The 26270-nt window shown below is 44.7% G+C and overlaps 1 protein-coding gene across 1 annotated transcript in view; it reads right to left on the bottom strand.

The window, feature by feature from the left end:
- LMNB1 (lamin B1) overlaps positions 1–17385 on the bottom strand; it is a 40238-nt gene extending 22853 nt beyond the window's left edge. Inside the window, exon 1 of the mRNA XM_080920483.1 lies at positions 16936–17385. Coding sequence (XP_080776609.1) covers positions 16936–17294 — 359 coding nt within the window. The 5' untranslated portion in view covers positions 17295–17385. The remainder of the gene's footprint in view (positions 1–16935) is intronic.
- Between the last annotated feature and the right edge of the window lie 8885 nt (positions 17386–26270).

Genomic DNA, 26270 nt, shown 5'->3' with positions numbered 1-26270 from the left:
ACCTAGAATCAAAGGAAAATGACTCTTTTTGAGAAGAATTTCATGTAGCCCATCAACCTGGAATTAGCTTCATAGCCAAGGACAACCTTCAAGTCAGATCTGCCTGCCTACATTTCCAATTAGGATTACACACACATAAGGACAGCCAGTTTTACTGTGTTCTGGGAACTGAACCTAAGGTTTCATACATGAAGACAAGCACTCTACCAACTAAGATATGTTCCCAGTCCTTACGTTTAAAAATTGTAATTAATAATAATGGCTCAGGAGTGTTAACATCTGTTGCTCTTGCAGAGGACCCAGACTTTATTCCCCACATCCATATGCCACAGAGTAACTCCCTAACTCTCTTAACTCCATTCCAGTAGATCCCTCTTCTGACTTCTGGGTACCAGACTTACACACAGTAAACTGACATACATGTAAGCAAATCACTCACTCAGAAAAATAAATGTTTACATTTTATAGTTTATATAATATTCACAAAAGCTACTGGCACAAATTAAGTACTACAGCATTGGCTAGTGTATAAATTACAGAGCACAACGTGGTGATTCTGTGGGGGCCATGAGCAGGCTTATTTCTACATGGTGTCACTATGTACGTGCCTATTGTTGGTGCAGTGGAGTGATGCATGCAGAGCTGAGAGCTCCTTGTCACACCAAGTATAAGGTGCAACACTGGAATACAGACAGCAGGAAAAGCCAAACACTACTGTGCTGCAGTTTATATCACTAGCCATTTCCTCCACCAAAACCAAAACCAGTAAGACATGGAATAGAAGAAGGAGATGCTGGTGGTGTCTGTCTCTTAAGGCCACGTTCTTAGAGTACTAATGTCCTATCAAGTATACACTGCCCAGATGTGCTCTAACAAGGGCCAAAAGGATGGATTCACAGGACCTGCAAACTAGGCAGGCAATCAGAAACTAGAAACATGGTTTCCTTTTATGGCAGACAGGGAATGGGGGTTCAAGATAGAGTTTCTCAGAGCCCTGGCTGGCTTCAAACTAAAGATCCACCTACCTCTGCCTCCTGAGTCTGGGATTAAAGGTGTGCCCCACACCACCCACCTAGAAATATGCTTACATTTGCACAAAAAAAGTTAACTTGGTTATGTCTGCACCCAAGGAGGGGAAGAATCAGCCTTATTTTTAAACACTTGGCCCTTTTTCTCTCTTTCCAGAGAAACTCAATTGACAGATCTTTGTATTTTGTACATTAGAAAATTATAAAATGATAAAAAAAATGAAGTTAAACTCTCCAAAGAAATTAATAGTAGTCATTTCATAGGCTCCATTCTGGTGGGGGGATTGCACACATCAATACCTTGATATGACTATGCAGACAGTATTTTTTCTTTTTTTATTGGATATTTTATGTATTTACATTTCAAATGTTACCCCCTTTCTCAGTTGCCCCCTCCCCCTGCTTCTATGAGGATGCCCCCACTCCCACCTCACCATCCTGGCATTCCACTACACTGGGGAGATGGAGCCTTCACAGGACCAAGGGCTTCTCTTCCTACTGATGCCAGACAAGACCATCCTGTCACCTATGCAGCTAGAGCCAGGGGTCCCTCCATGTGTACTCTGTGGCTGGTGGTTTAGTCCCTGGGAGCTCGAGGGTCTCGTTGGTTGATCTTGTTCTTCCTGTGGGCATATCCTGCAGTTCCTACACCCATCCATCTCTAACCTGGTCATAGGGACCCTCTAGTCTCCTCCTCCCTCCTGCATCATAGCCAGCGTTCTACCCTATCTCGCTTTGCTCAGCCATTGGCCACTGGCATCTATATTAATCAATCAAAAACCAATTGGGGACAAGGACTTTTAGTGTTTGGACACACAGAGTCCTGATTGAATCAAAGCATTAGAACCAATCTCCCAACATAGCTGAGTATTCCCAAGGGTCTAAAGCAGCAAGCTAGGCAAGGATACTGTGGCGTGGGCTTTGCTTATGAATGCAGCTGTCTGGTGCTTTAGGAAAATAATGAAATGGATTTGTGAGTGTGCTTTCAGGAAGCTAGTAGCACACACTCCCTGCAGCTGTCCTTATAGCCCAAGTACTTTCCAACTCCAAGCAAATGTTCTGTATTCATGCATCTTTCTTCTCTCCTCCTTCAGAGTAGAAATGTGGATGCCTCCAGCAAGCCTCTTGATAAAAGAGCCCGTGGTCACTTCCATACATGAAGGGCACTGATGTTACACTGAAGACACAGATCCTGCCACATTGGATGCTTGGCTCCCTCAAAACTATGAAGACCCAAAGAAGGGCAAGGCCTCTTATTATTCCTGAAATTCCTATACAGCAAGCCTGAAGCTAGCAATGGAGTATTCAGTAAGAGTGCATGCCTGTCATACAGAGCCCAGAGTGCAATTAGAAAGCCAAGATAACACCCTCCCCAAAGGCTCTCCCTGGCCAGCCTTTCATCCTGCAGAATTGTCTTTTAAGGAAAAGGCTGTAACACTATCACTTCTGAAATTCACTTTCTCAAATCTCCCTCCCATCCTGCCAATGTCAATGAATCATGAAAACATTCTTAAGATTACACATCTCCAGATAAGAGTTTTATGTCAGACTAGTGGCTAATGCCAATGGCACAGGAGGCCATTCAGTTAGTAAGTTAACAATCCGAACATAATCTCGTCACAGGTTTCTAATTGTTTTCTTATTTTTCATTCATGAAACATGGCAAGGACAATCCAAGTGTTATCAGCATGTAGTCAAAGTACAGAAGGTGCAGGCTGGAATTCTGAAACACATTGTATCACTCAAGCAATGTGACATCAGAGACTGTCAAAGAGACCAACTTAGACAGGAATCAAACGTTATTAAAAACAGCAATCAAAGTACATTTCCCTTTGACTCTTCCTTGGCTGGAGATTTGTACTGTGCCTAACTCAACTACTTCTAACTCCAGACAGATCAAAAAGTTTTCAATTAAATTCAGAACATGAATCTAATGCTACAAATATGCACACTACTGAAAACAAGTCATAAAATACTTCTTCAGACACTTCACACAAGAACCAAAACTCCAACTGCATCCAAAAGCTATGCAGTTTTATAAAATGTAGTTGGCACTCTATTCTGATAAAGAATTCCTACCCCCAAAAGTTAGCTTTTCTTTCAAGAAAGCTTGAATTTTACCGGGAACATTAAGCAATTAAATACATCTAACCTGATTATTAAAGAATCAGCTGGCAATTGTCCATTCTTATTCTACAGCAGACTCAACAGTGACAGGGTGTAGCTGTCCTTTCCTAACTGAACCAGCACTGCCTAGGACACACCCACTCCCCAGGGACTGAAAGGCTAAACAACTAAGTACACATACTTACTTACTCAGTACTTCCAAAATTCCATGTGCTTCCCTGTTCTGTGTTCACACATGGCTCCTCTCTCTCCTTCACGGTCCATTACACTGAAATCATGAATGCCACCATAGGCCACTATAAAGGGAGGAGCCAACTGCTACCTCTACAGCAATGCACACTGACCTCTGTATTCAACTTTGACTTGGTTTACCAGCAGATGTGCTGGGCTCTGACACAGGGTGCATCACCACTGACTGTCCCCATGTCCCCCATTCCCCTCGGTATAGTCTACTCTAGGCCAGTCTTACTCCAGTCAAAACCAAGTTACAGCACTGCTAAAATAAATGCTCAGTGGACCCGGCATGGCAGCACACATCTTTAATCCTAGCATCAGGAGACAGAAGCCACTCAAGTCTAATTAACAAATGAGTTCCAGGCTGGGAGAACTAAAGTGGGCCCATCTGCAAGAAAGAAAAAAGAAAATCTCAATGAAGCTCTTCAGAAAATCATTCAAGACCTAGTAGCTGACAATCATAGCTTCAGAAAATGAACTAAACTGTATGTATGTATGTACGTATGTATGTATGTATGTATGTATGTATGTATGTACATATGTATGTGTGTACGTATGTACGTATGTATGTATGTATGTATGTATGTATGTATGTATGTGCGTATGTATGTATGTATGTACGTATGTATGTACGTATGTATGTATGTATGTATGTATGTATGTGCGTATGGCTTTTAACTCATCCTCCTACCTCCATCTCCTAAATGCTGGGATCACAGCATGCTTAGCCATACCCAACCATAACAACAAACACATGAAAAACTTAGACCAATTAAAAGAAGAACTAAGATTTTGTATGATACAAAAATCAATAGGCCAAACTCTAAGAACAAATACTTAAATCATAATAAGCACAGGGAATGAGTGGGGTGTGTGAACGTGTGTGCGCGCGTGCGTGTGCGTGCCTGTGAAATTCCTTCCCGCCCCACTTAAATGAACCTTCTTAGAAGCTCATTACAGAAATAGTTTTAGTTGGGTGTTAAAGAAATGACTGCCTTTCTATTAACACTTTCTTGTGCTGTCAGAACACTGACAGAAATGAGCATCCAAGTAAAATTTCTAGTTTGACCAGTAGTACCTACAAAGAAGGAACGATTTCTAAATCACTCAGTGTAGCTGTAGGCAAAGACTCTATCTTTAGCTGAAGATCTAGAAAAATGCTTCTTTTAAACAAGTGTCTTAACTTTTATTTTCCTAAGTATTTTTGTGTTAATTTTATTTTTTACATATGAAACGATAATGTGTAAAAATCACGTTAAAGAGCTAGTAAGTACTGGAAAGATGGCTCAGAGGCTCTTCCGAGGTCCTGAGTTCAATTCCCAGCAACCACATGGTGGCTCACAACCATCTATAATGAGACCTGGTGCCCTCTTCTGGCATGCAGGATGCTATATCCATAATAAATAAATAAACAAAAAACAAAAAAAAACAAAAAAAACCTGTGGCAAATAGTTTAAAAGAGAAGAGAGAGAGAGAGAGAGAGAGAGAGAGAGAGAGAGAGAGAGAGAGAGAGAGAGAGAGAGAGAGAGAGCGCTAGTAAGTTACTTCTAACTTGTACTGGGGACAAGATCCTTGGGCTCACTAGTCAGCTAGCCTCAGAACCCAGTGAGAGCCTGTCTCAATCAGGAACAACTTCTGAATTAGGATGCTGGAAACCTCTGGCTTCCACATGCATGCAAACACATATACACATATAACATTAATAATACTGAAGAGGCAGGAGGGTGGCAAGTTCGAGACCAGCTTAAACTTGTATGACTTTATCTTAAGTGGGGGATGCCCCTCAGGCAGACTCAGCAGACTGCCACAGGTTAAAAAGGTCCACCATTTATTGTACAAAGCAAGTCCAGGTACTGCCAGAGCTACATAGTGAAACCTCATCTCAAAAACAACTACAAAAGAGTAAGTCATGAAAGAACTCAATTACAGATGTGCGGGTTGGCAGAACAGCCACATCTGAGAAAAAGTATAATGTTAATTATTTTAAGATTTACTAATTTATTTAATGTATGAGTGTTCTATCTGCATGTACATCTGCACGCCAGGTTATCAGACCCCACTGTAGATGGCTGAAAGCCACTGTGGTTGCTGGGAATTGAACTCGGAACCTTTGGAAGTGCAGGCAGTGTGCTTTTAACTGCTGAGCCACCTCTCTGCAGCCTCATGTTAAACATTTTCTAAAAACTAAATGTACAAGAAATCTGCCTAAGATTTTTTTAAAATACTGTATATGCGTGAATGTGGACAAGGCAAAAAAATGTGTTCAATAAAATGGCTAAGTTTGCTAAGTGAGAAATAAGATCATCATAGGACCATTCTTACTCAGAACAATTGAGGGATAAAAGGTAACATTTAACTTTTCACCTGGTAGCCATAATACAAATCATTCTATCTAAAACCATTACTCCTAATCATCACAATGCAAGTACTTTTCTCTGTGTAGCCCTGGTTGGCCTTGAACTCAGAAGTCGCCTCTGCCCCCTAAATGCTGAAATTAAAGGTGTGTATGACCAGGCCCAGCAGCACAGGGAAACAGGGCCATTCTACCTAGAGAACTAAGCCAACTGGTCCTAGCAGCCTCGGTTCCTGCTCTAATCCACCGTAAGGAGGTTCTGAACAGCTGCATGGAGACAGCTGCCCTCCACAACACTGGTGTACTCACCACATAGCAAAGGGTGTTGTTCAGCGGACTAACTCATGATCAGAGCTCAGAATCTACTTGCCTTGATTATCTACACATGGTCCAGACTCACAGAAAAAAATAAAACATTTTAAAGTGCCTAAAAAATAACCTTTCTGTAATCTGGAGACTAAACCAGTAGGATTGCTCCAAGTTCAAGGCTAACTAAAGACACAAAGACTAGGCTCCCAGAATAAACACATCTGCTTTCCTAAAACCAAATAATCTGATTTCATAATAGGCTCAAGTTTCATGATAACATGTGTTTACACTGGCGTTACTGGGCATTTTCAAAACTGTGTGAATGGAAAAGGGACCTGAGCCACGGTGTTTCTCAAGAGGAAAACTAATGAACTTTGCTGCAATTAAGAGACATATAATATACCAAATACCTGGAAGAATCTTAATCTTCTAAACACAATTCCCACGAGAAGGGTCTCCACTGACACACACAGAATATAATGTGCTAGGCACGTTCAGAGCTGCCAGATCATTGCAGGGAGAGTAAACTGTCCACTGACAGATGCAGAGTCCAGTAAGAAACAAGCCGATCCCAACGAATCAAATTAAAATTTGGAAAATCCTAAGACTGAAACTGAACCACAGAACATTTCTCTCCTCAGTATTAATAAAGGATTGGTTCTGGGACCCCTCTTACACAGGTAACCAAAAGCAGTAACTTCCTTCTACAAAATACTAGGTTATAGATACATAGTATATGTTTATACACTGTATAAGTGATATATCAACATGTTACATATAACCTATACATATCCTCTTCTCCACTTTAATCACCTCTAGATTAGCTGTAACATGTAAGACAATGCAAATCCCATGCAAAGGTTGTCCTGCTATATCTGGTGGATTAGGGTAGGTGTCCTTACATGTTTAGATTGATTGCAATTTTGTATATTTTCAGTTGAATCTTATGGCAACTATGTTTATTACGTATTACTAATATGTAATAAAATCATTTCCCTATTCACTAGTCACATGGGTTAAGATGTCACAGAAACATCTGCACAAGAAATATTTTAAATACCCAAACCTGATGATCGAAGTGGACCTACCAAAATCTAAAAACTATAGAAGGGATGCTGGAAAAAGCAGAATGGAAGAGCTCGACTCCACTGCACAGCAGCCAGTCAACAGTGCAATTCACTCTAGGGTATGAAGACCAGAAGGAAATCAGGCGGCCGTCTCATCACAAGCCTTGAAATGCACTCAAGCACACCTGGACCGTCACAGGTGGCCTGTTTTCAAGCCACACATCACAAAAGTCTGAGTCAGCAGTCAGGGAAGGTGCCCCTAAGTTAATCAACATTGAACTGAGCTGAGCGGAAACTACCAAAGAAAGGAAATCCAAAGGAAACCCAAAATGAGCAAAATAAAGGGTTGAGAAAGGCTTTCACCTTAGAAGAGATCAAGAGATCTGTAGAGAGAAGAGCCTTTCTTAGTAACATGTCCCAATTTGCTCAGGACCATTCTTTTTAAGTGTACGTGCTGCCTCTTTCAGGACTCAGGTTCAGTGCCAGCAACCACACACACACATGCACACATGCAGCAGTTCACAACCATCTACAACGCCCTCTTATAGCCCCCGAAAGCACCAGGCAGTCTCCTGAGAGCTAAAGACGTAGCCCACAGCTGAGGATAGAAGTGCTTGGTGAACAGAGTTCACGTAGCAGCAAACCCCTGCTGCACACAGCTATAACCACAGTGCTGTGTAGGTGGGGCAGACCCTGGCTGGGTAGCCACCGCTTAGTCAGTGTCTCAAAAGGAATAATAAGGAACAGAGTGATGGAACAGGACACCTCAAGTCTTTTTCTTTGGTTTCTACTCATACAGACATGAGTACACACATAGTTGTGTACACACATACACACACTCCTACACAACACTTGCCCAGCTGCCCCCACTGTATACAAAGCTCTGCCCTCGAGTACCAGCACAGCAAACAAGGACTTCTTCCCTTTGCTGCTAACATTCTTGTGGCTTAAACCATGACCCCTCTCCCTCACTGGCCTAAAGTGCAGCTGGTGCCTTTACTCCAATGCATCTCACACCAGCCTCTCCCTACAATAAAACCATCTCAAGCATTAAAGACAACAGATACTCTTTAGCCTATTTTAATCTAACTCCTTTTCTCTGATTATTAGAGTCTTTTCCACCTTCTGCCTCGTTTCCAGTATCTTAGAGGTCTACATTGCAAACTGACATCTCCACTTCAAAGTCCAGACAGCACTAACTCATGACTACCCAGAGCAGGAACCTTCAAAAGAGCCTTCCCTGGCCACCTGCCAGCCCTGGCTGGCATGCCCTATGCATGAGAGTGGCCACCGTAGGCTCCTTCCTAGCCCATGCCCACTCAGGGTCTCACACCCATCTCCTCTCCTGAAAACCTCAGGCCAAGGGCACTTTCATTCCTTGCAATGTCCTGCTGTTCCTGTGCGTTATGTCTGTGATACAGCTAGATCTGTCACTCCTGTAAGACTCCCAAGGTCCCTCAGGACTAAGATGCAGTCCTCAACCTTCCCATACTAACACACCTAGTTACATGAATTTCTGGTGCCCAGGGAAAATGCATACTAATTTTTTTCCATTGAGAAGTGAAACTCTACTTTACCAGCCAATACCTTCCACACCAGTGCCTCCCCAGTTCCTGAGGGGTCCTTCCAATTTATTCCTGATGAGCCTTGGGTGGACTCCTTGAGAGCACCAAGCAGGGCTATCCTAGCACTACATGCTTGACCTCACAGTACTTTAGCACTGGCTTTCTGGCTCCCATTCCAGACTGTGAGCAACATAATGGGGACAGTGTCCTACTCTGTCCCCACCACCTGCTGCAAAGACCTAACACAGTCTGTTCCAGTGTGTGCTGAATACAAAATGGAAGCTCTTTTCAGTCATGGGTATTAAAGATTTAGAGGGGTATTAATTTCTTCTAAATTATTAATTCATTGAGTAGGAAGGTAGTTTTGTATGAAAGAAAAAAAGAAACCTCTTAATTTGTAAAGAAAAAATATATTTATTTTATTTGGGCTCTTCTAAAGGACCCTGGTTCAATTGTCAGCACCCACAAGGCAGCTCCAATAGTCTATACCTCTAGGTCCTGTAGCTCCGACATCCTCTTCTGGTACATGGTACACAGACATACCCATGCAGGCAAAACACCCATGCACATAAAATTTTTAATGTTTAATATATTTAAAAGATTTATTTTGTTCTTAAGCATGGGGGACAGTGAGGGTGCCTATGAAGGCTAGGTGTCAGCTTCCCTGGAGCATGAGTTCCCAATGGTTATAAGCCACCCAGAATGGGTAACTAGGAGAAGAGCTGAGTCTTCTAGAGGAGCAAAACCTCCCTCTCTACCACTGAGCCATCTCTCCAGCCCCAACCCAACCTACTTATTAGCAAGTGACAATCTCAGTATTTCAAAAGTCCTCTAAATTGTGACACCCACCTGACAAAATCCAAAATTCCCTCCTTGAATACTATCAGCACCAAGAAAACCATAGTTGGTACCAATGCCAAAAGCAGCGCCCTTCCACCCCAAGTCATCGCTCCTGTGCTCTGTGAGACTGCTTCCTGTCTGTCAGGAAACCCAAAGAGCCATACAGACCGGCACGAGAGGTATGTCGAGAGCCAGAGCAGACTGTCAGAGCTATCGCCTCGGAATCTCCACAATCCATTCATCTGAGTGACCCCAGGGCCTCACTCACTCATCCAGCAGCAGGGTCATCACAGCTTACATGATGGTATCTATCAGTAATGCTTCTGACAACCAGAACAGAAAAGGGGGGAAGGTACCTGTCAGTACTTTGTCCAGCATTACATTAGACTCAAGCCTCCAGACAGCCCTTTATTCACAGAAGGAGCAGCTGGGGCAGATGCTCCATCTAACTGCAAAAGCTCCCTGGTTCTATCTCTATCCATAGATCCAAATGAAGCTAGAGCAACATGAACAGAACACTTTTAAAGACCGAGCAAGCAGGTTAGTTGAGGAAGCCTTGACAGGGGCTCAAGCGCAAATGACATGATTGGACTTTGATTCCAGTGTAGACAGGAAGCTTTCGCTCTCTGTTAGCACCATCAACAACAGCATAAGAATGCCAAGAACTACAATCAGCTTCCAAAAATTTAGATACTGCTGCTGGGACCAAATATTAGTAAAACTGCCATGCCTTTACCCAGTAGCTAATTATCAGATTATGCAGCATTTACTAGTAACCTGATACTGCTTGCCGGAAGGCTGCTGGATGTTCATGGCACTCTCTGGACAATAAGAAAGTATATAACAAAAACCTACCTGCCTATATCATAAACTCCTTTTTTATTAATGACAACCATAATCTTCAGAACTTTAACATTTCCTCCATCTTAACGTGATTTATGGGGCAGAGAGAAGAGGGAGGTAGAGTCAGAGGCCAGCTGGAGTGTGGCCTCTCCTGCCATGGGGCCTGGGGACCAGACTCAGCAACTTCACCTGCAGAGCTATCTCACTGGCTGGGTTTGTCTTCCTGGGACAAGTTCTCTGCAACCCAGGCCAGGCCGGCCATCCCTCAACTCAAGTGATCCCCCTGCCTCTCGGCTGAAGTACAAAGACTACTAACTAGTGTGAGTCAACCTACCAAGTTCTCAGACCTCTTAATTCTAAGGGACAGATGGTAATTTTTATTTTCTACTTAGTGTCTATTTCTCATTTCCGCTTTTGTGTAATTTCTACTTTTTCATAGTGTGTGCTCACAGATACTCATGTGCCAGTCTGTGTGGAGGCGGAGGACAGGTCTCAGGAGTTGGTCCTCTCCTACCGTAGGTTCCAGAGTTGAACTAGGGTGACCAGACTTGAGCAGCAAGTCCTTTTACTTGTTGAGGCTCTAAAAATGTTGAAGTCCCCAAATATCTGTCATGAAAGTACACTAAAAGAAAACTGGTTGGTAGCCATCTTTGGATCCTAAAAACAAAGAGGTTATCTACTCTATTCTGTCGCTGGCTAACAGCTGAGGCTCAGATCATGTGTGCCCGATACAAACCTTAAACGTAGGCTTATCAGAGGTAACAGCTAAACAAATCAAAGACCACCAAACCCACCCACTGCAGAGGAAATACGTTTACTGTGCTGCATCTACACAAACAACTCCAACCGGTGTCTTATTCCCTTATCTTCCTTTGTGAGCACTGAAAGGAAGGGTCTTGACAGTCTAGTTACTTGGGGCCTGTTTCCTGGACTTTTCACATCAGTTTGAATGGTTTAGCCAAAGGTCCATGTATTAAAGACTTGTCCGAGTTGTACTGAATTCAAAAGAAGCCAGGTATCACAGCATCTAAGTAGTTAGTAGATTCCGGCAGAACCAAGAAATTTCCATGAATTGTTCTGGAATTTGGTTTGGTGAGAAAGCATTATTTGTTTGCATGTTTGTTGGTTTGAAAGATTTTTTTCGAGATAAGGTCTCTGTGGAGGTTTGAATAAAAAGCCCCCATAGGCTCATAGGAGCAGCACTATTGGGAGGGGAAGATCTTTTAGAGTAGGGCTTTGTTGGAGGAAGTCACTGGGGTTGGGTCTGGGGGGTTTCAGAAGCCCAACCAGGCCCAGTGTCACTCTCTTCCTGGGAGATGTTGACTCTCAGCTCTTTCAGCACCAAGGCTGCCTGTGCAGTGATGACAGTGGACTAAACCTTTGAACTGTAAGCCAGCCCAACTACATGCTTTCCTTCTTAAGAGTTGCTGTGTCATGGTTTCTGTACAGCATAGAAACCCTAACAGTCTCCAACTCAGGATGAGTTCAACCCTGAGCACTTCCAGTCTCAGCTTCCCCAGTGCAGGCATTACAGGTGCCCACAATACCAGAACCAACAAATTATTGTCTAAGATATATTAGGAGCCAAAAGATGGTTTTACAAGACAGAGTTTCTCTGTAGCTCTCTAGCTGTCCTGTAACTCTGTAGATCAGGCTAGCCTCAAATTCAGAGATTCACCTACCCTTACCTGTGGAATGCTAGAATTAAAAGCATGAACCACCACTGCCTGGCTCTAAAAGGTGATTATTTTTAAAACTCTACTACAACTGTTACCTTAATAAGTCTGCCTAAATAATAATTACTTCATAAACACTGGCTCAAAGTAAAAATGTACAGTTTTAAAAGTTTAAGAGCCACATAGGCTCAAACCAACAATCCTTCCTTTTCATTTTCCAAATTAAAATCTTTCATTGTTCAAAAGTAACTTATTATTTCATTGTTCAAAAGTAACTCACTAGCCCTCTCACCAGACACTAATAAAGATGGCATACATCAGGCGTGTGGCACAAGCTTTAACCCCATTGTTTTGGGAGGCCCAGGGCAGAGGCTCTGAGTCTGAGACCAGCCAATATGACATAGTGGTAACCTATTTCAATAAGGAAAGTGATCGCTGCGCTGTTGAGATGGCTCTGCTGAGGAAGAGGCTTGTAAGCAAGCCTGGCTACTCCAAGTAGATCTTGAAAACCATAGATCTGTCATCTGACCTTCACATACTAGCCAGAGAATGCACATCCACAACTCCTACCCACAAATTCAGTGTGATGGTGCAAACCATTGAGCATAGCATTTAAGAGGCAGAGGCAGGCAGATCTCTATAAAATTCAAGGTCAGCTAGCCTGCTCTGCAGTAAATTCCAGACCAGCCAAAGTATTTAATGAGGTCCTATCTCAAAAAATACAATTAAGGTCATTATTGAGCTGGAAAGGATTTGAGGTAATCTTCAAGTAAAAATTAAAAAGGCCTGTCTGTAACTTTAGTACTGGTGTGTGCAGCCAATCCCCAAAAGGATTGGGGAAAGAATAGCCCAGCAAAAATACAACAGAAAAATGGAGTGGAGGAAAGGCAATGGTGACATGGTTCCCAAAGCAACTAAATCATTAGAAAACTAAGCCTAGAACAGAAAGGACTTGAGACTGGAGGGCAAGGGCTCAGGAAACTGTATCTAACACCATCAGTCAGCAATTTCAGAAAGCTGCAACAAAATTTCCAAAAGTTTTCTAGGAATGGATCCCAGGAAACTGTGCTGGCTGGCTTTTGTCAACTTGACACAAACTTAAGACACACTGGGAAGAGGGGTTCTTGGGCAGTGTTCCTCCATGGTGGAACTCCTGCTTGAGGTCCTGCCTAGCTTCTCCCCATGATTAAAAGCATGGTGGTTCATGCTTTTAATTCCAGCATTCCACAGGTAAGGGCAGGTGAATCTCTGAATTTGAGACTAGCCTGATCTACAGAGGTTTAACCTGGAGGTGAAATAAACCCTCTCCTCCCCAAGTTGTTTCTGGTCAGTGTTTTACCACAGCAATAGAAAGCAAAGAAGAACAAAGAGCTGTCAAAGAAACAGTACATCCAAAAAAAAAAAAAAAAAAAAAAACCAAAAACAAAAACAACAAAAAACCAACAACAGCAATAAATGCTAGAAGACAGAGGAACAAAACAGCACTCTCTGTGGGCTGAGACAAAATGTTAAAATAACCTTGCCCAACTATTAATCAAATATAAAACAATTATTCTCAGCTACCCAGACAATGATTTGCTGTTCTTTCCACTTAAGTTACTTAAAAGATGTTATCCAACAGAGTTCTCAACAAAACCAAAGGAGAATTATATGACCCAGACAAAAACTGAAATACAATTCCAATATATCAGCATACAAGACACCTTAAAAACAGATGTGGTAACATACATTTCTAATTCCAGCACTGGGGAGGTAGGGACAGGCTCTGTGAATAACAGGCCAGGCAGAGACACTTGTCATTGGAAGGAAGGAAGGAAGGAAGGAAGGAAGGAAGGAAGGAAGGAAGGAAGGAAGGAAGGGAAACAGAGTTCAAAGTAAGAAAGATTTCTATAACAAATGTGATGATTATCTTCAAAAGGTATGAATGTAATTTGTTTCTTTAATCAGCAAGAAAATGAACAATTTAGGAACAAACTGTACAAGACATGGCAGGATCCAAATAAAAAGGAATTAACACTGGCACGTTTTGAGAAAATTGTGGTGGTGCGCGCCTTTAATCCCAGAATTTGGGAGGCAGAGGCAGGTGGATCTCTGTGCCTGATCTACAAATGAAGTTCCAAAACAGCCAGGACTGTTACACAGTCCTGTCTCTAAAAACACAATGGGAATACACCTGATCCTGACACTTCAAGTATATATTGTAACACAAACCTAGAAAAATATAAACCCAAGATGATATTGGTATCTTAAGACCTTGAACTGTCATGTTCCTGACACTTGTTGGCTGTGCTCTTCCTTTGCTGCTGACCTTTATTTCCCTTTCATTGTCTTACCACCTGAATTATACCCTATGTTCTACATCAATAATCCCATATGGTCTCTTTCAGTTTTTAGTCTACTTAAACCAAGAGGTGATTGATCCATAGCGTTTACAACTACTGTCAGCCAGGTGGCAGCATTGCTGCTGTGTGGAAAACCAATGGTTTATTTTCTGGAAAGATTATCAGAGCCCCAGCATCAAAATGCTTCAGACCACAAACTACAGTTTTTGCTTGCTATATGGTCTCCCCTACTGCACCCTAAAACTAGGACATTGGCTTATCTACTTATAATCTGTGAAGTCAAAATGAAACAGTAACTGGTACATGCCAGATGTTTGTGTAACATTTTAACATCTCTGAAATTGCCAGGGGGGGGGGGGGCGCTGGCGCTGGTTTTGTTTTTCTTTTTACTAATATAATACACATAATAATGGCTAAGTTTTACAAGCTACAACACCTAAGATTTAAAGAACTGCAAGGGCAGGGGTGAGGCACACCTTTAACAGGGTTTCTCTGAGTAGCCCAGGCTGTACTGGAACTCACTCTATAGGCCAGGCAGGCTACCCGAGAACTCAGAGATCTGCCTACCTTTGCCTCCCAAATGTAGAGTAAAGGCCAGCACCTCTGCAGCTGCCACCACCTGAATCCCAGCACTAAAAAGATAAAAGGCAAGGAGATATCTGGGAGTCCCGGGCCATCTAGGACTACATAGTTGAGGTCTTGTCTTTAAAAAGAGGTAGATAAAAGAGATATCACTTCAAATCTCAAGTGTTGCTGAATCCAAGACCAGAAATAGAAGGTTATACAAGGACAGACACTGGGCCTTAGTTCCCAACACTGGGGTTAAGCTTTAGCAACTGATTATCCATCTCAAAGAGGGAGAGGGGAAAAGGTAGGGAAGAAGGAGGGAGGGACAAAGAAACTTTGGACACGGTAGCACATGACTTAATTCCAGTTAGGCAGCAGAGGCAGTTGGATCTCTGATTTGGGGTCTGTGTAGACCAGCAATGTCTACAGAGAGCTCCAAGCTAGTGAAACTTTCTCAAAAACCGAACTGGGCTGGAGAGATACCTCAGCATTGAATGCACTCCCAGTGCACCCAGGTCCTATTCCCAGCACCCACGTGGTGGCTCACATCTAACTCTAGTTCCAAAGGGCCCTACACGCCCTCTTCCGGCCGCTGTGGGCACCAGGAATACACGTGGTGCAGACACATGAGGGTAAAACACCCATACACTTAAAAGATGGGTGGCCAAGCCTGTGAGCCCTGGTTGGCGAAGTTAGGTCAAGAGGTGCCGACAGCTTAAGGAGAGTGAGATTTCTTGTCTCAAAAACAAAGGACAAATAAATGTTCATTCTAAACCAACCTGCATACTGTTTTACTGTTACCACATACACTCGTACGGATCTTTAAATTTCCTGGCCAGGTAGTATACACAACCTTAGAGAAAAAGAAGGTAAAGAAATAAGGTTCGCATGTACAGAAAGATATCCCGCGAAAAGTCTGAAACAGATACCTTCCCCAAACTCTGCTAGGAGTGGCGAAAAGACCATGAATTTCAAATTCAGCAACTCTCTAAAGCTTGACACCAATACTTGTTGCACACAACTTAGTTACACATTTCACCCATCATAAAATCAAGAAGAACAGAAAAGGTGTACCCTGGTCTACAAACTCAGCTCCCGTTAGGATTACAAGCTCTCCCTAAGCCAACCTATCTCATACACAGAACTCTTTGACCTTCCAAGGCCGGCTGACTGCACGCCAGACCGAGAGGCGCGGGGTCCCCAGACGGTTTCTAGTTAAAGGACTACTTTATAGGAGGCAGAGAGTGCTACTGCCTGCAGAATAAGCGATCGTACGACAGTCGTGGCCTATGAAAGCCAGTTTAAGGAATCTGGTGCGCAAAGCACCCAAGGACCAGGATGCCACCAGAGGACATCCTAGTGCAAAGGAAACTCCAGAGAGGAAACCCAACTAGCCCCGAGCCAAAGAAACGCAGCTGAGTCCCCGCCCTTCCCGCGCGGGGAAGACTGGCGCAGATCGCAGGCAAAATGTCACAGGGCCAAGACTGTGCGCGCCAAAGCAAGGCCCACCCCCGGGAGCAGCGGACGCTCCGGGCCGGTCCCTCCCCTTCTTCCGCCCGCCTAGAACTCATTCATTCTTCTGGTGGTTGACGAGTCCATCCAGCCCAGCCGCCCCGGCCCAACAAACCCACCAGACGCTTTGTCTCCCACTAGCCGGAAACACGAGCGCGCACTCGAGCGCGCGCAGTGGCTGCAGCTCCCCGTACCCGGGGCCTACAGATGGGGGATCTGGGGTCCGAGGTCAAGTCCCAGACCCAGCCACCTAGAAATGATCGCCACGACCCCACCGTTTCTACAACTCAATCACCCTTCAAGGCACCCCTGTTCAGTTCTAAATCACTAGATTCTCTACTCTGCCTTCAAGACATAAGGGCCCTGTCCGACTCGGAAGGCCGAGGCACCTGGCCTGTGTGGTCCCTCCCCGGAGCACGGCGCCTGATGGCGTCCTGGAGCCTCTCGGCGTGACAATCGAGCCCGTACTCACTTGAGCAGCAGCTGGTCGTGCTCGGCCTTGAACTTGCCCAGCTCGATCTGGAGCTTGGCGCGCTCGCGGGCCGTGTCGTCCAGAGCGCGGCGTGCGTCAGCCAGCTCGGTCTCGTAGAGAGCCTTGAGCCCGGTGAGCTCGCGGCCGCGCACCTCCTCGCGCTCGGTCACCTGCAGCTGCAGCGCGCTGTTCTCCGTCTCCAAGCTGCGCACCTTGTCAATATACACCGCCAGGCGGTCGTTGAGCTCACGCAGCTCCTCTTTCTCCTGCAGCCGCGACAGGCGCGTGGGGCTGAGCGGCGTGGCGGGGGCGCTGGCGCGGCTGCCCGCCCGCTGTTGTACGGGGGTCGCGGTCGCCATGACGGGCGGCGGGACCGAAGGTACAAACCACAGGCCGGTGAGGACGGAGTGTACCTGGGATGGCGGCGGCGGGGCTACCGCACAAAGAAGGAAGCCGGAGGGCCGCGATCGCCTGCCAGACGCCCTTTGTGAGTGTACACGCTCGCTCGCAAACGCGCGCGGGAAGAGGACAGGGCAGCCCGGAGACCGAAACGGGTGCGCGTCGCGGACGCGAAGTCTCCCGCTCGCAGCACTTTGTTTCCTCTCCGGCTGCTCAGAGCGGCAGGCGGGCTAGGGAGGAGGGCGGCGAGAGGCGGGCAGGAGGCGAGGCACGGGGGGCGGAGGTGGCACGGGCCGCGCTCCGCAACATGGCGGAGCCCCACGTGACCGCCGCCAACCAATAGCGAGCGGCCGGCGCGCCCCTGCGGCTTGGGGGCCCGGCCTAGAAATTCAAAATCTGACCCTGGGGCAACCGTCCGCCTCCTCGCGCTCCGAGCTGGGCGTGGCGGGGAGGGGCGCCTCGAGCTGCTCGTTCCTTAGCCCGGAGCCCAGCGCCGGCCGGGTCTCGTGGAGCCCCGTGAGGACCCCTGGAAGGGCCGGGCCTGCGAATGGCGGGAAAGAGCCGGAGGCTTCCGGGGCGGGTCCGCGCCGCCTCCCGCTGCCCGCGGTTCAGGGAAATTCAAAAGTAAACGGGACGGGCCACGGGCGTCCGCGGGCCAGGGTGGAACCTCACCCCGAGGCCTGACCTAAGATGGGTGCCTGCGGTGCCAGCCCTGCCGGCTGGTCCCAAGTGTGTGCCCCGTATTTTTCTCTGGGATGTAAAACGGTTCGCGGGAGTACCCAGTTGAATGGGAGCCAACGGATTGTTTATCAGAAAAGAACTGCATTGATTTTTAAGTCATCGGCCACCAATGCTGATGGGCGGTCCCTGGTCCGTTTCTTGATGTGCAGTTTTGTAAAATCAGAAACAGCCCACCAATGGTCTTATTAATATGACTTGAATAGTGGGGTAAACTCTCGTCGTGGTTTGTTAAAATAAGATTATTAAGTCTTGAGACTTTTGAAAATCGAAATAGCCTTTTGGCCCCTAGATTTTGATATTTTGATCCTGAGACAAAGTTTTTGCTATGTCGCCCCCGGCTAATCGTTAATTTGGGGGCAATCTGGCAGCAGCCTCCCCAGTGCTGGGATTACATGTATAAGAAAGATTTCACCTTCAGGTTTGCTTTGGTTTTGTTTTGTTTTGTTTTGTTTTTAAGTTCTCAGACCTCATGTGAAGTGATTTCAGCCATGTACTGCCTCCTCTCAACAGCGAGTGTTTTCTATGGATGGAGTTTCTCAAACTCAGATTTTGTCATTGCAGGCGATAAATTGTATTTTGTGTTCGAGCTCTCGGGTCAAAAGAGGCCTGAGGACTACTTGGAGCACATTTCCACAGTGGAGTCCTGGCATCGAATGCTGATTCTTCCGGCCCACCCCAGAAAACTGTCATTTTGAGGACATTATACCACGATTTCCTCTTGGGGAAAATGGAATGATTCCTAGTTTCCAGGGAAGATGTACAATGTGTATGAAATGTATTAAGTCACTGTATCATGGATAGACAGTAACTCTTGCTAATCCCGGGATGAACTAGCTTTCATCCACTCTCCCCACACCTAACTACTCCATGAGCTGCCTCTGTTTTCCCTCCTTCCCTTTCCTAATAAAAATAATTTCTGAAATCCCCTCACCTGCATAGTTTTCCATAACTAGAAATTGTTTTTAAGTGTGGAGAGAATACTTCTCTATTGACTCGTACAACCACGGTTTCAAATTTACTTTCCTGTTTGTCCTATAAACTTCAATATGTCAGAGCACATATCTAATTATTGGTTAGTTTATATGGACCCCACCAGACTCCAACATGCATGTTTTCCTCTTCTGTAGTCTCGCCGTAGTGACAGCCACCGTACTACATGTCGGGAACTTACATGGCACTTGCCCTACCTACTTCTATTTATCACTTGGATTTGAGATGGAAAGTGTAGGATACCCAAGAGATCTAGGAAGAAGGGGCCCAGCGTGGGGGGAGGATGTCCAGGTAGGGGGAATGGGGAGAGGGGAATACTAACTAGCAGGAAGCCACTTTCACCCCAGGAGAGGGGAGTGACAGCTGGCAGGTAGCTGGCACGAAGTGTGTGCTAGCAGGAGAGCTGGGACGGCACAGCAGAAAGTGCTAAAAGGTATAAGAATAAATCCAGTCTAGGCGATGGAGCGACTCTCCAGGATCTCTTACAGTCCTGATGTTGATTGCTGTGCGTTGAAACAGCCCAGAGAATACACAGCGTGGTACACTGACCATCTTCGGCTAGGATTGTCCTTGCAGCACAGCCTCAGCAAGTTCATATACCTCTCAGAATTGCTATCCAAATCCACTTGTTAAAATCTACAGGCGTGGTAATAGGATTGGTGGGGTTGTTTTCCTTTAACACTGTAGTTTCGTCCTTTTGTTGTTTTGGTTTGGTTTTCTTCATGACTGAGTTGGTTTCCCTGTGTAACTGGCCTCTGCCTCCCAAGTGCTGGGATTAAAGGCCTGTACCACTGCTGCCTGATTTACAGTTTCATTTTACTACTGGCATACTGATTAGGTTTGTTTTTTTTTTTTAAGTGATTTGCACTCATCCATAGGAGTCACATGACAAAATGTGATCGTAATACAACAGTTTAAACCACTGTAGACATATTTTAAAGCATTTTTAAATCAATGTTTATGTATCAAAGTTTTGTTTAACCTTAAAAGGGTTGTCTTTTCACCGTGCATCTCTACCCTTGAGCATGATTTGGAAGTGGCTGTCATTTTTTATTGCGTCAACGTGTAAGGTTTGAGATAATTTGGCTACTTCTAATCTGATTGGAACTGGCCCAGCTCAAAGAGTCAGGAGCTTTCCGTCCTGATGATCAACCCTAGGTAGGTCACTTTTTTTTTATCTTGAGCTATGAACTATGGCTGACTAGTAGCCAAATTTATTAGCTTAATTCCTCTACTACAGAAATGAGACTCTTCTCCCTGAAGCACTCTAGGTGGTTAGTGGTTACTGGAGAAAACTGAGTCATTTTCGTAGATGATGTAGGCACTGATAAGTTGCCCCTGCTCTCGTAAGTAACGCCCTATAACCACACACACTCATACAAGTAACTCTGATTAAACTCAGAGGGTCACACAAACAAAAAGAGGAAAAAAGATATGAAAATAAGAAGGAGGTTGTGTGTGTAAAGCTCAGAGGCAGAAGCAGGCAGATCTCTGTGAGGCCAGCCTGATCTACAGAGTGAGTTCCAGGACAGCCACGGCTACATGGAGAGACCATACCCATCTCAAAAATAAAAAAGGTGACGCCTTAAGAAAAAGAGAAAAGAGTGTGAGGTGATTAGACTTCAGGGTGATGTGGATTAAAATAGCCAAAATATATGCACGTACAACATTGTCAAGGATGGGCCAGTAGAATAACTAAGTAGGAAAAGCATTTATTACCTAAATTCAATCCCTGACACTCAGGTGGTAGAAGAGAATGTGGAAGAGAATGGACTCCCACAAGTTGTCCTCTGACCTTCACACAAGCACCTACACACACACACACACACACACACAAATCAACCATCAATGAAATTGTCAAGAAATTATAAAGACTTCCTAATACACCTTTCCTCTTGGCCTCCTCATGTTTCCTGAAGACTTCCCATTGAGACCAATATGAAAAAAGATAGGTGTCCCTGCAACTGAGTTCAGGAAAGCAAAGAAGGGGCAGGGGAAGTACAACATCTGGATTGTCGGCATGGTAATATAAAACAATGAAATTTCAGCCAGATAACAATGAGTCTTCCGGTCCCGTCTTCAGGTTGTCATTCTTCCTGAGATTGTCACACTAGGCTAAGGTTTCAAGAAAGAGTCTGATTGAACCAAGTTCCCTCCTCCAATATAATCTTTCCAAACTTGATAAAATTCCCAACTGTGTAAAGGACAGTTGGAAGCCATGTACCCTGTAGACTCTTTAGTCACACTTGTGGGATGAGATGAAGGGGTTCAGGCCTAAACAGTACAGATGACTTGTGGCTCACAGAAAAGCCCCCCCCCCCCACCCACTGCATTCCCTCCACCTTGGATCAGAAGAGCAGGATCCAAGAGCAACCTTATCTAGAACTGTGGCAGTCGGCAGCATCAAAAAGACAGCAAATAGCAGAGCACTTGCCTAGGGCTTAATCCCCAGCACCGAAACCAAAAGGCAGTCGTAAAGGGTAAGTAAGATAAAAGGAACATCTGACCTAACCTAGGATGCCAGATGCCCAGATAGCCAAACTTCATTCTAGATGTTTATGGAAGGTTTCTGGATAACAGTTAATTTCAGTCAACAGTCTTTGAGTGAATGGGAGGCTGGGATAGAAGAGGCCTCTCCTCCAAGAAAGGAAAAGGGGGATGTGTTAGCTGACCTCCAGTTTGCTCATCAGCTTTTCCCAGCTTTCCAGCTTACAACCTACACTGTAGATGTTAGGCTCACCAGTCTTGAGCCAATTCCTTAAAACATATCTGCCACGTGTCAATATGCACACTATCTGAAAGGCTTTTTTGGAAAGCGATACTAATATATCTTCCTTCAGCCCATCCGAAGGGTCTGAACGAGCTACTGAAAGCCTGCAGGCTGGAGTGAGCCATTGAGACAGGAAGGGTTCCGGCATCTGTTGGACATATGGATGTTGTGGTCTGATGCTCTAATAACACTATGGTATACTGCATACCAAACAAAACACTGGGCCAGGTGATTCCCACTGAAGGTCTCAAATAAATAACCTAGGCCCCAAGTACCAAGTGCTGAAAGGCTATGAGCAAAGTAACAACTTAGGAGCAACCGAGGGCTAGGTATGTGGGAGGAAGGAACAAAAACCAATCTATGAGCTGGCATCTAAGAATGTCAGCCTCCAGGGATTGGCAAATGGATCCGATACCTTGTAGAGACCTGAAAATGCCAACCCACAGCCTCCAGGGGAAATTGGTGGAACTCTCAGGTGGCATCCCTAATCTCTTTATGTTGTACTTTTTGTTTTAAGCTGTGGGGAGTACTTGAGGGAGTGATTGGGATGTAGATTTCAGTCACAGGACTGGCCTTCACTAGTTGAGAACGGAAAATTGAAGACATTACTTTAGTAACAGGTAAATTGGTTAAGATGGGCCAAAATAATAGTAATCTCTTGCCTAAAACAAAAATGGAAAACTAAGCAGGAAATGTTCTTGCATACCTACTGTGTGTAAGGCACTGCTCTGCATACTTGAGAAGAGATTTACGAGGACTGGGGAGATGACTCAGCAGTTGAGAGCACTTGATGCTCTTGCGGACGACCCATCTCTCCAGCCCCTTAAATAGATCTTGAGAGAGAGAGAGAGAGAGAGAGAGAGAGAGAGAGAGAGAGAGAGAGAGAGAGAGAGAGAGAGAGAGAGCTCCCGAGCGTGGTCATGGTGATGCACGCCTTTAATCCCAGCACTTCGAAGGCAGAGGGAGTCCAGTCTCTAAGTTTAAGGTCAACCTGGTCTTCAGAGCAAACTCCAGGACAGCCAGGACTACACAGAAAAAACCCTGTTTGGAAGTTTCGGGGAAAGGAGAGAGAGGAAGGTGTATGATTACAGGCCTAACGTATGTGGTAGGTTCCCGTGGGGTTCCCGGGGCTCTTTGAGCAGCCAGCCTTGCCAATTGGTGAACATCAATTTCTGGGAGAAACCTTTATCAAAAGATAAGGTGAAGAGCAGTTGTGCAAGATACCTTAACATCAACTTGTGCCTTCAGCACACACACGACCACACACGAAGATACAAACTATAGGATAATCTGACTAAATTTTTGTTAGAGAAGTTTTACAAAATTTATAAATTGGGATCTAGAGAGATGGCTCAGCGGTTAAGAACACCGACTGCTCTTCCAGAGGTCCTGAGTTCAATTCCCAGCAACTACATGGTGGCTCACAACCATCTGTAATGGGATTCAATGCCCTCTTCTGGTGTGTCTGAAGACAGCTACAGAGTACTCATATACAGAACAATAATAATGATGATGATGATGATGATGATGATAATAATAATAATAAATAGTTATTGTTATTATCCTAAAAAATTGTATTGCAATAAATTATGAGTGTTGCCATGGGCACATGAGGAAGAATGGGCAGTTCACAGCCCCAAAGGTACTTCTCAGATTTAAGGGACACACGGGATGTCTCCTGTTGGTCAAGGAATCCTGAGGTGATACAGTTATGGAGAACACAGAGATGTGGAACCAAATGCTGAGCCTCCTCTCACTGGAACTCTTGAGCTGCATCCAGAGCTGTCAAGGTAAGTATCAGATCAGGAACAACATGTAACTGGATCAGAGAAGGTGCCATGACAGCTGGGCCTACGGAAATGACCTGGCACCTCCAAATTCTCTAGGGAAAGTGCCCTCCCTCCCTATGTGAGCCCCTTCACAAAGTTTCCAGAAGTCTGTGGTCACCAGTAAGAAATGGGCTTCATTTCTCCCACTTCCTCAAGCTTTCATTTACTTGACTTCCTTTAATGGATTCCACTTGGTTGATCTTAAGATGAAGGATGGAGAAATGAAATCTCAGTTGTCACGGGCAAAGGGGAAGTCACCAAATTACAGAAATCCAAAGTTTTTCTTTCTTTTTTTATAATGTTTTTGTTCTTTGAAATTATAATTATACCATTTACCCGCTCCCTTTTCTCCCTCCAACCTCTCCCATACTCCCCACTGCTCTTCCTCAAATTCATGGCCTCATTTTACTTCACTATTAAATATGTACTCCCTCCCTCTCTCTCTCTCTCTCTCTCTCTCTCTCTCTCTCTCTCTCTCTCTCTCTCACACACACACACACACACAAAACACATGTACAGGGTCTCATCTGCAATGGGATCTGACACCCTCTTCTGGTGTGTCTGAAGACAATGACAGTGTCCTTATATAAATAAAAATTAATAAAATAAATTAAAAATACATGTAAAGCCTGCCCAGACCCTGTAATGTCACCTTTACCTATATGATCTCTCCAGCCCCGGTTCAGTTCTTGTTTAGGGGATTAGAAAAGCTTCCCTGCAAGTAATAACTGACATTTCTAGGAGCAACAATCTTCCAGTAAATGATCCCTGAACCCTAGGAGCTGTATTGGAGTTGTATCAATCAGGCATCATTTTTATTTCTAGAAGTAAATGAAGGGCCAAAAAAGTAGGACTCCTCAGCAGGTAAAGGTGATTACTGTCAAGACTGGTGAGGTGAGCTGGATCCGTGGGAACCACACACGGTGGGAGGAGAGAACTGCCTCCTATAAGCTAGTGTCCTCTGAGTTCTTCATGGGTGCCGTGGTGGGCCTGCATACATAAACATAAATAAGGGCAAATGTTTTCATTAAAAAGTAGACGTACAGGACTGGAGAGATGGCTCACTGGTTAAGAGCAGAGGACCCAGGTTTGATTCCTGGCACCCACATGGTGATTCATGGGCATCCATCCCTGACTCCAGTTCCATGTGGATCTGAGGCCTTCCTCTGGCATAGCGCACAGACATGCCTTCAGGCAAAACACTCACACAACATGAAATAAATACATCTTTAAAAACTTAAAAATAAGCAATAAATGTAACGTGAATGAAAGCATCTGTTTTATTTCATCATGAACAGTTTATCTTAGCTGAGCATTGGTATTTAGAAAATACTGCCTGGTGCATACAGTAATCGAATTGTTATTGCTGGATTCAACCTTCTATTGCTGTTTGTTTTCCTTTGGGCTTTTGTTATTTAAGACTGGGTTGCTCTGTGTAGCCCTGGCTATCCTAGAATTCACTCTGCTGACAGAGACCCAACTGCCTCTGCCTTCTGAGTACTGTGATGAAACTCACTAAATTTACCAAACTTTCAGTGAATATAGCTGCAAGCAACTCCAGACAAACAATAAAGGTGGTCTCCCTTCTGAAGGAAGGTTCGGGGGAAAAGGCCACGGTCAGTTTCTTGACTTGTGCCCACCCATGTTGTCTCATAATGACCCAGAAGCCAAGGTCTCTCACAATGACCCAGAAGCCAACCTCTCTCCCAACACAAGCTGCTTGGACTGCTGAGTCACTTTCCATTGGTGTCAAGGCCTGAACAGACACCAAGCTATTGCAAAAGGCCAAAGGAGATAGGATCTGTTTTTCTAAGATACTGTATTTAAATTGTCCCTTTGTACGTCCACCACTTCCACATTTTGAAAAAAAAAAAAAAAAAATTGGGCTGGAGAGATGGCTCAGAGCGCTGGCTGCTTTTCCAGAGGTCATGAGTTCAGATCTCAGCAACCACATGGTGGCTCACAACCATCTGTAATGGGATCCGGTGCCCTCTTCTGGTGTGTCTGGAGACAGCGACAGAGTACTCACATTTATAAGATAAATAATAATAATAACAATAATAATAAAGATTAAAAAAAGTAAATGTGTGCTTTTTGCATGACCACCAGACCAAGCCTGCTGGACAGAGAAAGAATAGCATTAAAGGTGTCACCATCTGCGTGCCCTGGCCCCTGGGGAGGCTAGCTAGACAAGCTAATTGGCACCCTTACCCATCTCCCTACCCACCCTTACCGTCACGCCTCCACCATCTGGCTAGACGGTCCTGCCTGCCAACACCAGCTCCTTCTGGCTTTCTTTGACTGAAGCAAATCATAGATGTGCACCCTCTTCGAAAGGCAAAACAGTCTTCAGTGGAACTTTCAGCCTTAGAGTTGTAAAAATTTCAAAAGAAATTACACAGATTATCGTCTCTGTCCTCACAACCAATACCCTATCCCTCACTAGCCCCTGTCATCTTCTCTTCTCCATGTAGGCAAAGTGGTAGGTGTGGGGCCCAGTGTGGTTTGTAATTGACAGTTGTCTAATGATAGCCAAGAGACTAATTCCTGCACCGATTCTCTCCTGACGGTTTTACTCAGATAGGGGCATAAATGGGATCCCAGTG

Source organism: Micromys minutus (assembly GCF_963924665.1).
Source record: "Micromys minutus genome assembly, chromosome: 8".
In the NCBI taxonomy this organism is placed as follows: Eukaryota; Metazoa; Chordata; class Mammalia; order Rodentia; family Muridae; genus Micromys; species Micromys minutus.
This window is presented reverse-complemented; position numbering and strand designations above follow the sequence as displayed.